This window comes from Aulonocara stuartgranti (assembly GCF_965226115.1).
Source record: "Aulonocara stuartgranti genome assembly, chromosome: 8".
NCBI lineage: Eukaryota > Metazoa > Chordata > Actinopteri > Cichliformes > Cichlidae > Aulonocara > Aulonocara stuartgranti.
In genome coordinates, this window is record NC_138959.1 from 27,213,817 (window position 1) to 27,226,461 (window position 12,645).

General features: G+C 39.8%; 1 protein-coding gene across 2 annotated transcripts; it reads right to left on the reverse strand.

Moving 5' to 3' along the window:
• Positions 1–1,811: 1,811 nt before the first annotated feature.
• On the reverse strand, positions 1,812–11,929 carry wdr45b (WD repeat domain 45B). 2 transcript variants are annotated; one of them, XM_082543577.1, is made up of 10 exons: positions 11,531–11,929; positions 10,415–10,489; positions 8,992–9,093; positions 8,417–8,504; positions 8,050–8,144; positions 7,587–7,777; positions 7,394–7,479; positions 4,811–4,912; positions 4,558–4,679; positions 1,812–2,498 (listed from the first exon to the last, which is right to left on the reverse strand). In XM_082543577.1, exons 1-10 carry the CDS (start codon positions 11,595–11,597, stop codon positions 2,392–2,394), a joined length of 1,035 nt encoding a protein of 344 aa, XP_082399703.1. In that variant the 5' UTR covers positions 11,598–11,929; the 3' UTR covers positions 1,812–2,391. The 2 variants fall into 2 exon arrangements, with proteins under 2 accessions (XP_082399703.1, XP_082399704.1); XM_082543578.1 differs by lacking the exon at positions 11,531–11,929 and adding an exon at positions 11,054–11,156.
• Positions 11,930–12,645: the final 716 nt, after the last annotated feature.

Here is a 12,645-nt window from a genome sequence, read left to right on the forward strand (position 1 = left end):
CTTCCTAGTTAAATTTACCCTTTTTAATTTTTCATATTTATTTCCTATCTTATTCATAGCCTTTTCCTTTTTTGTTTTCTTTAGGTCACGAGCAGTTGTCCAAGCATTTCACTACATATCATACTGTGTATGACTGTGTACGTGACAAATAAAATTTGAATTTGAATTTATGGCCCAACAAACAACACAGCACTTCACTTTGCATTAGCTGAATTAGCTTCAGAGTGAAGAGGTGAAGTTACTTTTACCAAAAATAACGTGGTGATCTTTAGGGACATTTCTGATTAATCATACTGGGCTGAATATTGAATACAAGTGCATTCTTAAAGCAAATTTTAAATGTTACAGTTGATCTCAGCTGCTGCTAGCAAACTTTTTTTTGTTATTTATTAAGGAAATATATTTGTTTGGCTATTAAGCTCCCTGTTGTGGCAGAAACATTCACTCAACATTCACTTTTAACATTTCAGCATTTTGGTAAATGTGGATTTTTTGCAAAAAGATTTGAATATTCTAGAAGTAAACAGAAAACTAAGGCTAGCAGCTAGTTAGCTTTTTCTTTTTTATATTAAACACATGCAAAAATAAATTTTCTATTTGAACACTTAAAGTTGTTTCATGACCTCAATTACTGAACTAGAAGGTGTTTATTAGAAGGGCTGGTTAGTGACTTGTTTTACTTTTCAACAAAGCTGTGCTAATTATTTCCACTCTTTCTGCTTTACTTAGCTAAACTGCTACCAGCCAAAGCTTTTGATTCACCGTACAGACTTAAGAGTATTACTCTTTTCACTGAACTCCCACTTTGAAAAAAAATAAAAGAAAAAGGACTTTGCTTTCACAAACTGAACAAATTAAATAAATAAATAAATAATCAAAATGTGGAGATAATGCTGAGTCACTTGAATGCCAAGGCTTCATTATCTATCGGGTAAATGGGATGCTAAGACTAGAAGCCAGTTACCTTAAATTAGCATAAGTTTAAACAGGAAAAACTCTGCTAGTTTCTATATAGAGAAATTACAGTCAACTAGTCTTCTGTCATCCTCTTTTTGAGTTTGTAACAAGAACTAAATGTATTTATTGTCAAAGTGCAAAATGTGGGCCAAACCAACTGAGTATCAATTTTGCTGGAACTTTTGTTTTTACCTTTAGTGCCCGGGAAACTCTTTTAAACTCTTTTAATAACAACCAATAATTTTCCTTCTTTCCATTTGTGAAAAATTAGTGCCATTAAAAAAATGTCATGTCGTTTGCTACAATCAGTCAACAAAGCTGACATGTCAATATGTTCCTATGGCAACAAAACTACTACTACTAACCAAAGTGGTGTAAGTAACAGTGACAAAATGTGTTATTTTTACCCTTTTGTTTAAACAAACTGAAAAGCACTGATTGACAGACTTAGACACCTTCATCCAGACCTTATGCTAAGCTAAAGCTAACCAGCTGTGTTCTGTAGCTTCACATTTACCATACAGACATGTATCACTCTTCACTCAACAAGAAGGTAGATAACTATTTACAAATATGCCAAATTCTTTAAGCTGTGTTGATCAGGCAAATATAAAAAAAAAATCTGCAAAACAAAACAAAAAATAATAATTAAGGAAATTATGTATTGCACAATGTCAAGGACGAGTGATTTCTTTTGCTACTATTCTGTACAGTTTGTGAGTAGAAGTTCTGTCTGGCAGGTTGTGTATATACAATGTCTACAAGAAAATTTAGTAATACTAAGGTGGCATTCTGTTTGGGGCTGTAGATGTTTCTGCAGATAATTAAGACCAAAGTGAAGAAAAACAGTCATCTTCATTCTGATCCTGCTTTTAAACGCTTAGTATGGTACACTAGTATACACAAATACTTGATATATATGAGACAACAATATGTGCACACATACAGATTCTCTCCAGTTTCAGAGGCACTCCCTATTGTTAGGTCAGGTGGTGTTAGTTGACAAAAATCTCTAAATTCTCATTCTAACTATCAGAATCATCTGTGTGATTAAAAATATCCATCCTTTGTAAATTCCTCGGAAGACGTCTTAAAAAGCGGCAAGTTGTCCTTTCAAAAAATAACTTTGTCTTTTATATTCCCCTTGTGTTTTGTTTAGGAGGAAATCGTCCGTGTCCCTCAGTGCAGGTCGATGAAATCTGAATCACTGTTCATACCTCCAGCCAACCACCTTTCCATAGAGGCCCCCTCCCACCCCAAAAAATTCCTTTTTTCTTTTTCCTTGTTCTCCCTTCATTTAATGCTCTTTTTACAGAGTCTGTCAAGATAGCGAGAAGTGAAACAAAAAACTTCTCTAACTGCCTTGAAAATAAAAAGACTGTAGAGAAAAACAAAACAGGTTGTTTAATAGGAAGTCTGAAGAGAGGTCAAAGGTCATATTTTCTCATCGGTCATCTCCAGGAACTGGGCATACACATCTCTGGAACACTCTCCTTTTTGGTTGAACAGAAACTTGTAGTAGCTGCCATCAGCACAAATAGCTATAAATTGAGGAGAAGGAGAAAAAAATTAAAAATGAGTGTTTGTACCAATACCACACACAGAATTCACCACATGGTACTACATCAGATTAGGAAGTTATAAAAATTAAAAAATATTGCTTTTTCATGATTGACAGACTATTCAATTCAATTTTATTTATATAGCGCCAAATCACAACAAAAGTCAGACATGACCAAACACTGCTCCTCAGTGAATCAGGCACTAGCTAATTTCCAGGAAGAGAAGGTGAATAGCTGATGGGTACCAAATTCACAAAGGCCTATTTACTTGACTCTACTTGGCTTTTAGGGTTTTCCATTAGGTGGTAGCACCTTACCAGGTACCTAGTAGTGATGTCACTGAATGAGTCATGAGAGTGCCTCCATCACAAGAATCAAACCTGCCACTTTTAAACCTGGCAATGAAGAAAATAGTCTGCCTTGCCATAACGACTCAAGGTGGTGTTCAATTGTAATTGAAAGCTACAAACAAGCAGAACAGAGTTGAGTGGGTTCTAGTGGAAAAGAGGCAAAAATAGGCAAAACTAAAATGTGTAAAATGACAGCATCTATAACTTATGTTATGTAAAGACTCTACAATAATACAGAGGAAGCAGAGAAAACCCCAACGATCATATGACCCCCTATTAGCGAGCGCTTTGCCAACAGTGGGAAGGAAAAACTCCCTTTAAACAGGAAGAAACCTCCAGAAAAACCAGGCTCATGGAGGTGCGGCCATCTACCATGACCAGCTTGGGGTGAAGGAAGGAAGACGGGACAAAGACACACCATGGAAGAGAGCCAGAGAAGCAGCAGTACAACTAAAACTCAGTGACTGATTGTGCGCTTTGTGCCCATACAAGTCAATCTCACAAGAGTGAGAAAAGACCAATAAATTCAAACGTTTGTTGTGATCTAATGAGCTCTCTCAAACGCAACATCAGGTTTAGGCAATTAGGACACAACATGAAATAAAATCATAGCAAACTGTCCAAGACACCCATTTTTGTTCATCTTATTCCTCACATACAGAGTCTTGAACGATCAGCCCCACCAATCATATAGCACAGATTTCACCGTATATTAGTAAATAAACCCAGTATAGCACTTCACTTTTAGACTGCAGGCTGACATATGGGTCCTAGAATTTCCAAAAGTAGAACTGAGGCAGAGTCTTCAGCTGTTCTTGTGGAACCATGATCTTCAGGGCACCCTGAATATCCATTATGATGCTATGGGCTTTGTTTTGACAGTTGAAGATAAAAGAACCAAACACTTAAAGCAAGTTTTTCGTCCATGGATTAAGCCATGAAACAACATGTGTGTAATCAAGCTGTTTTTTAATGAGAGCAGCACTTGAGCCTTAGCTGAAACGCTTAGAGCTGAAGTCATTTGTGGAACTACAATCTATGAGGAAATGTTAACGTGTCTGGAGCTGAGTGTGAGGAGGAAAAGAGAGAAGTCCAGAACATAAACTAAAATGTTTTTAAAAGAAAGATATAGAGAGACAATAAGCTAGCTACAATAAAAATACATTTTAAGACGATATTTTGTTATAGCCATCCAGAGTTGCTGTGTAAAACAGACTAAAATCAGTGCCATCCCTCCCCATTCTGCTGGTCAGATGATATTAAACTAGAGCTTTGTGGCCACAGAGACGCTGCTTATGTTTGGAGAAACAAGGAAGAGGCATCTAACCTATGGAGCACTGCCCCACAGAGTGAAACACGGTGGAGGTATTGGGATGCTTCAGTGCATCTGGAACTGGGAATCTAACAAGGTAGAAGGAATCATGAAGAAAAAAGGATATGTGAAGATTTTGAAAGAAAACCTGAAGCAGTCAGGAGCAAAACTGAATATTCTTGTTTCTGTGTGCAAAGTAGAAAAATGCAAACATCCAAATCAAACTAGGGTGTTTGGAAAAGCTGTTAGAAAGCATTCACTCTGTTTAACAGGTTGGGGTAATAATTCTGTCCTCGTCTGCAACTGTCAAACACTGTTACATGATCAGACGATGAGTTGGACATTACAGAAAATATCACATGTGTCTGGAACCTACCTATGACGGCATTGGGCTCTGTTCCAAAGGCACACACACAGGGAGAGCCTGAGGGGACCTGGAACTTGGAGAAGCTCCACTTAGAGCTGAAATATTTAGGCAGGAAACTGGCTGAGGCCAAGCTGCAGAGACAAAGATAAACAGGGTGTTTTAGGCTTTATGTTTATAACACTGCATCGGATTTAATTACTACGCAACAGATTCTTCTCATCATCCAAGTTCAGAAAAAAGAAACACTTAAGCAAAGACCAACCTTGACTGTTTGTTCCTTTTTGGGTCCTCTGCAGCAAATATGTGCACTGTGCCATGGTCACTGGACACACAGATGAGGGACGCGTCCTGATTAAAATTAATGCTGAAAAGACAGTAGACCAAGAAAATAACACACTTTCAGTGACTCAGATACACAGAGGGACAAAGTAAAACCTGCAAACTGGTTGCTCTATTAATGAGTGTGCGACACAGTAAGTACATTCCATTAAAGCTTTGCTAGACAGGCACTGAAAGATATAGTTAAAGCTTTCAAAACAGTACAGCCCATACCCTGATTTCTTCCTAAGACCAAATTATATGGGAATCCCTCCTGTAGACTCATCACCAGCAGGAGGGACCATACTGCCCATTCTGCATATTGTCAGGTGCCCTGTTCAGTCCAATCCCTGGCTATAGAGGCTGGGCTAGGACAAGGAACCTCACCTTTTGGTGGGAAAGGAACTTGAGGCAGTGTGTCAGGGTGAAAGGCACTGGCTAGATAATATTCAGTGTTCAACTCAAGCTAGGACCCTAGAACCAGTCTCTTGAACAGGAGCTGCGTTCCAGTCTGGAGCTGCATTCATTAAAAGGCAACAGGCAGTGATGGGTACCTCGGCTCGGCTCAATTGACACCCCTTCTCAACGAGAAGTCTGGGCTCGGGTGAGGCTGACTGCTGAAGATATCATGGTTCCGAATAGGTAGATAACAGGGTTCTGGCGGATCGGAGCTGGCTTGGCCCAGGCTTATCGAAGAATTAAGGAAGCGGAACCGGCTGTTCAAACCCCACAAGGCTGCCCGCTGGGATTGAAATGATGGGAAGAGGCGTGAGTTTCTCAAAATGGGCTCATTGAGTGCAGCACGGAGAAGATCTTGGAGAACGCACGGCTGCCGTGAATACTCAGAACAAGACCTCTGAGTGAAAAACTGGATTACATCTGGAGGGTCTAGCTCGAATAACACCTTTGAGCGCAAATTCGATCACATCTTGGGGAAGTGCACTGCGGTCGTGAGTTCTCAGAACCTGCTCTTTGAGCAAAAAGAACGACAACATCACGGAACGTAAGTTTGGATAACATCATAGAAAGCTCGTGGCTCTCCAACGGGAGATTGAGAGACCAGTGTTGGACTGTTAGAACAGCTTTGAAATTCATATGAGTTGTTCGCACTAAAGTAAAAACCATCATCACTTCATGCGGAGACCCTCTCGGCGCCAGCGGCAGTCTCAAGGCTGGAGCTGAACAACAACACTCTGATAACGACTGTGTTGAGTCTGTTCCTTCCCATTCCATGCAAGGCCACCTGGGTTGGCTGGAAGACTGTTTACTTAGCCTAGCAGGGCGAAGGACACTGTCTCAGCTGAACTCTGGACACGCACACATACATATACACTGATATGCACACACTCATCCCCCCTCCCTTTCCAAACGCCTTCGACGCTTATTCCCTTCCGATGCTGACGGTGGATCAAGGAGACCAGCGCACAGGCTGCAGGCCCGGATGTACTGTCTAATTCAGCTGTCTCTAACCCTTTACCCACCCCTGTTGCTTGTCATGTGTTTCTTTGGTGTATTAAGAGTTTTTTCATGTGCTATGTGCAGAGGTGTCTTTTTTTCTGTTCTCAAACTGATCTCCCTGTTGGAGCTCAGTCTGGGGGGAGTTATTTTTTTCTCCTTATCTTTCCTCATGTGGTGCATTTTCCATTGTTATACCTCTCTGACCTGTCTTCCCCATGTGATGTTTGTGTAATGTATGTATGGTCAGAAGGGTAAGTCGGCGCTGGCAAAGGTCGGCAGCCTTAACCCAATTTCCTTCGGGGTCAACCTTCAGGATCAATAAAGTTTTATTGAATTGAATTGAATAACTGTACAGTTACAATGAAGGCTTGGTCCACATTGTTAAGTCCAAGCTGGACTTATTCCCAGCGGGTGGCTGGACCTCGACAAGAGCTGCCTTTTTTCTCTGATTCTTTTCATAATTTTTATGGACAGAATTTCTAGCATAGCCAGGTTGCAGACAACTTTAATGGGCTCAGTATCACATCTCTACATTTTACAGATGACATGGTTCTCTAAGCCTCGAGCTAACCTCCAGCTAGCACTACGGCGGTTCACAGGAGAGTGTAAAGCGACAGGAAGGAAAATTAACACTTCCAAATCTGAGGTTATGGTTCTCAGCCAAAAAAGGGTGGAGTGCCCTGTCTGGGCCAAGGACAAGCGGCTGCCTGTGGAGGACTTAAGTATCTTGGCGCCTTGTTCACGAGTGAGGGAAGTGGGAGATTGAAAGACAGATTGTAGTGGTCCGCTGTGATAAACAAAAAGCTGAGCATAAAATCAAAGTTGTCGATTTATTGGTTAGTCTATGTTCCTACACACAGAATGAGACTGTTGATACAAGCAGCAAATATTAGCTTTCTCTGAAGGGTGGCTGGTCTTTGACTTAAAGATAGGGTAAGACGTTCAGCCATTCAACAGGAACTCAGAGTAGAGCAACTAGCCCTCCACATTGACAGAGCTAGCTTGCTAACTTATTATTTAATCATTTTGACATGTTTCTCATGCTGTTAGCATTGTGCTAAGCACTTACCAGTAAATGTTAGCTGCCTGTGAGCCTCGTCTTAGCTCCTGTATGAGCTGACCTGCAGATGTGTCAAAAATTCTAATGAGTGTCCCCTGTGGAAATATAACACAGAACACAGGTTAGTAAGAAATACAGCAAAATACACAACTGAAGGAGTGTCCCTTTACTACTACTTTACTTAATTTTCTAAAGTCCGTACTTTCTCTGATGCAGTAGCTATTCTTGTGCCCTGAAGGTTGAGCGCTATGCAGCACAGTGCCCCCTCATGGGCAGGGATGTCAACTGGAGGCTTCTCTGTGTTGGCAAGGTCCACAATCTGTACGTGGCCTGAATGCGTCCCAGGAAAGGCCAACAGAGAGTTGTTGCTGTTCGGACACAGCACACACAGACCTGAGGAGGACAAGGAGAGAAAGCGAGCAAGTGTTGAAAATGTCACACACCTGAAGAACAGTACTTCCACAAAAAAAAAAAAAAAAAGATTTGTTGCTCTTAAACAAAAGGAACATTTTTAGCCACTGAGCTCAGTTTTTTTTTCACTTATTCTTTTGACCAGAGCAGTAGAACATTTGGGACTACAGTTTTGGTGATTAATACGTTTCCAAAGAATCAGCATGGTTTAATAGCTTGAGCAAGTCACAGTTTTATTCAAAGGGTAAACTGACCTTTGGGATTGTAGCAGGTCTCAAACACATGTAGCTGATGTGGGTTGTGGGTAAAGGTGAACACTTTGATCATTGAGTCAAGGACCACCACAATCCTAAGAACCAGGGACAACCGACACACAAGCAAAAATGTAAACTATTAAGTAATGCCAAAAAAAAGGAAAAACAAAATTTAAGAGTTCATTTTTTGGATTTAAATCTTTATCAGCCTGTCTCACTGATGTTAAGATCCTTTATTTTATTTATTTACTCTTTTTTTAAAATGGAGTGTGAATAAAAACAACCACGCTATCAGCAAACAAAAAGATCAGAATACAAAAAAGAGAAACAAAATCATTAGAAACTGCTGCAATAATAACTGAGCTACCTGTCACGTCGAAGTTTCACTGCTTTTACTTCTGTTGAGAACTCAATCTCAATGACAGTCTTCTTCTTCAGGTCATCCCAGATCATCACTGGAGAACAAAAAAGCCGTCACATATATAAAACATACTGCATGTTCTACAGGAAGTGGCATTTTAGTGTTGCAACATATACAGCATTTAACAGACGTTAGTCATACTGTGCAAAATGTGAAAGTATGGTGGAAAAGTAAAACAAAGGGTTATCTGCCTTGGACCTGGAGATATCCCACCAAACTGATATGTGTTTTGCTTCTTTTCCATTGTAATTTCTCAAAACATTACTTTAAGTACTAACAGCAACATCCCACTGAAATCCATAGTTAACACCCTTTGGAACAAAAGCTGCAGAGTGGACAGGTGAATGTATGCATTTATAATCTGTGGCTTTTAGTACAAATAGCAAACAGGTGAGATTCTCACTGTGTATGACAGAAAAAAAAGAATCTTTCTTAATATCTAAAAGTGATCATTTGTCAGATTACAGGACTGATTTAAATCCAGTATTGACAGTAAAGCAAACAAAGCTGACAAAACATACCTTTGTTAGTTGGGTACTTGGGTTTCTTGCCTCCTCCCACTAGTGCTAAATAGTTACACCTGAACAGCATCTCCACGTGGCCAACCCCACCCTCGAGGAATTCTGAAAATGACATTAATGGGCAGTAATGTAAAATACTGTAAAATACAGTAAGTGACAGTAGTAGGTAAAAAGAAAAAAACAAACAAAAAACTGCACTGCTTGCAGTCTCTTAACTGTGGGTTAGCTCAGAGAAAGGAGAGACTGCAGACCTAAAGCAGTTAAATTTGAGTTTAAAGAAGTGCAGGTCATGTGCTTGGTCACATGCTGTCTTAGCCATGTGCTGGGTGAAATGTCCTCCATGTTTCAGGACTTGCAATGCAGTTACAACACTGACTTCCTGTGAGCAGCATCCGCCAAGTTCTAACAATTATTTTGCCTTTGTTTTAAATCACTGAACTCTACACTGTATGGTATTCATCGTTTACATTCGATTTAATAATATAAGACTTTCACTCAGATACTGTTTTTCTCTTACTCTATTTTATTGAGCTATACATTGTTTGGCTTTTTTGTGTTGTTTTTACTGCTGTAACACAGGAAATTACCAACTTCTGTGATAAAGCATATCTTATGATTTATTATGTACTAAGAAAATTATTTAAATCAAACTGTAAAGTAAAAATATATCATCACTCAATGTGCCTTCTCATGCAGACAGCTGTATGTAAAGATCTCTGGGTTTCCCCACACATGGACTTTAGTAGGGTGTGTTACCCAGCTATAAAGAAGGCTCCCCAAGTGTACTCTGATACTGGACAATGCCCTCACTCTTATTTTAGGGTCACTTGCTGCTAGACAGCCAGTTCCTGTCCTTCCTATCCAGGCTTTTCAGGGTGCTTTTTTGGTGGTCCTCATTTTCACTCAACTGTCTTGAGTCTTGCAATCAGATAGACTCCAACTCCACAGTCTTTGACTGCAGCCGACAATCCACTTTCACAAGGAATGTCCATCAAGAACTGCAAAAACTGAAGGGGGGCTACTGTCACCAGCTGCAGCCCATGATGGTAGAGGATTTTACTGGAAAGGCAGCACTTATACTCATATATAAGTATGATACTTTTTAATATTTCTAACAAAGTATGGGTGCTTATCCATTCACGTGAACAGACAAGTATGCCCATTGTTAGTGTTAGTCCATTTTTATTATATTTGTCCTCTTCAAATTAAACTAAATCAAGGAATTCTTGTGGAATTTCTTTTCAAAGACTGTTTTCCTGTCACTGACTTCTTTTTAAAATGGTTTAATATTTCCACACTGCTTCTTCTAATCCATTATCTAGTATGTGAGCAAACCAGTGACTGTAGAAAATAGTATTTACAAAGTCTGAGGCGTAAAATCCCTACCAACAAAAAATATGACCAATCTTTGCAGTCATGTTACCTTGTTTCTCCTTCTCTTTGAGAGGATCCGTGTTGTACACACGAAATCCATTCTCCATACCGCAGGCAAAGCATCCTGTAGAGAGACACCGAGGTCAAACAGCAGAAATCACAAGATGAACACAAGGTTAATCCACTGTTGTTGCCATACAATGTGGTTCTCGTAAATGACTTTACAATATCAGGTCATCTCAAGATTTACAGTAATGAGAACGCACTACATGAGGACACTGGGAAGAATGAGATGCATAGACAAGCGCAGCCCTTATATAGAAAGTGTTTGGATCTCTTCTGGAATTCATATGAAACTGCCGCATCATATGTTGACAACGACGACAGTGACGTTTAGTGCCATGGCCCCATAGTGTAGTAACAATAAGTTAACTTCAATCTTCACAAATGTGGCTGACGAGTAACTTTAACAAAAGGTTATGATAGAATCACACTCCAACTTTACGGCCTGTGTAAACGTTGGTGGGTGGGGAGCTAGGAAAATGTCGATTTAACGTAAACTACAAATGAACAACATGTTATCTGTATTTTAGAAAATGGACAGTCATAACGAAAAACTGATCACCGGGAAAGCTAACATAAAATTATGCAATTAAGGTGCATTAATGTCGGTTTAACGTTCATTTACCGAAGGGAGCTGTTAGCATTGCTTAGCTAACACTTGCTGACACCCGTTGTGGTCACAGTAATGACTAGTGCGATAAAAACTTAGCTTATATTAGCATTTGTGCTAAGTTTAAATACAAATCAGTTAGTTAATTTCCTCGTTATAGAATTCGACCATTTTTTATCATGTCTGTACCAATTTTTCTAGTTTCTAATTAAGACTCGATAACTGGTTAGCTGAAAACAAAAACGCTAACTATTTTTCGGATAGGTTAGCCTAAGCTAGTATTAACGTTGAGCGCTTAAAGTTAATGTTTCAAGAAGAGAGAGCACGTAGCCATATTTTCACAATGGACTACAATATGTGAACGTGAAAAACTGCAGTTGTTATTTTAGGTTTTATATTTGAAGACGCTGGCTTAGTAGTGATAGATTAGCATCAACGATGCTCCCAAATCACGTTTGGGAGGACAAACCCCCCCACCACGACGCTTCATACCATGATCCTGGTTAAATCCAGCATAGAGGAGTCCATTCCCGTGCGGATTTGAAGGCAGTAAATTCATTATTGTGACAGAACAACCGAATGCCAAACAGCGGTAACAAGTTAATCCAACAGCTGCTGTCTGAGAAGCTAACTGGCTACCATTCCTCCTGACTGTGCTGAATAGGGAGGAGGAAAACAAACGAGGCTGGTTCCTTCTCAGGAAGCGCTGTCACCAGTCGGGAGATCAAAGAGGGTTTGCACCATCCGCTAGCGCATTCAAGAGACGAGAGCAAATGCTGAAATAATTGCAAAAACTTCGTTTTTACTAAATGTTGCTTTCCGACTTAACTAATAAGCGCGTTTTTAAGATCCAAGGGAAAGTCCATCAATATGTAATCCCATCCCATTCTATTGCCCTACAGTTATACGTAATATATACCAAGCACCACGGTTTAATCTGTATTTATCGTCACGATAGTGCATTAAAATATTGTATTAGAAATCATATAACAACCTACCGCCGATATAGCCCCAGTGGCCTAATGGATAAGGCACTGGCCTCCTAAGCCAGGGATTGTGGGTTCGAGTCCCATCTGGGGTGATGTATTTTAAAATGAATTTAGTAAGACTTGGTAGAAAACTTGAAATTTAGACCAACACAACTGCTGGTTTATGATCAGCGGAATCCTGGAGGGTCGCTCATCTTTATTTAATAGGGAACTGTAGCATTACATAGCCTAATGTGGCAGTTCTCGAAGTGAAACATGAATATATAAATACAGCAAAAATAAAACGTCATCAGTGTTCAGTTATGTTCACACCAAACGCCGATAGTACGTGAACAAAAACGCGCCAGACGCCCTAAATGACAGCATTTGCTCCAGGAGCTGCAGCTGCAGAGCGCCTGTCCATCTGCACGGTATGGCAGTCCTTTATTGATACTTGTGCTAATAAATGCTAAACTATTGTTTATACACTGCTAACATGGATGTGGTATGCTATCAGTGAATGCCATCGGAGTTTACTGATAGCAAACTGTGCTATGGAGACGACTGTTTATAATATTTCTAGTGATACTAGACTCATCAAGTCCCGATTTAATTCGATGTATGCTGTTATCAGTGTTT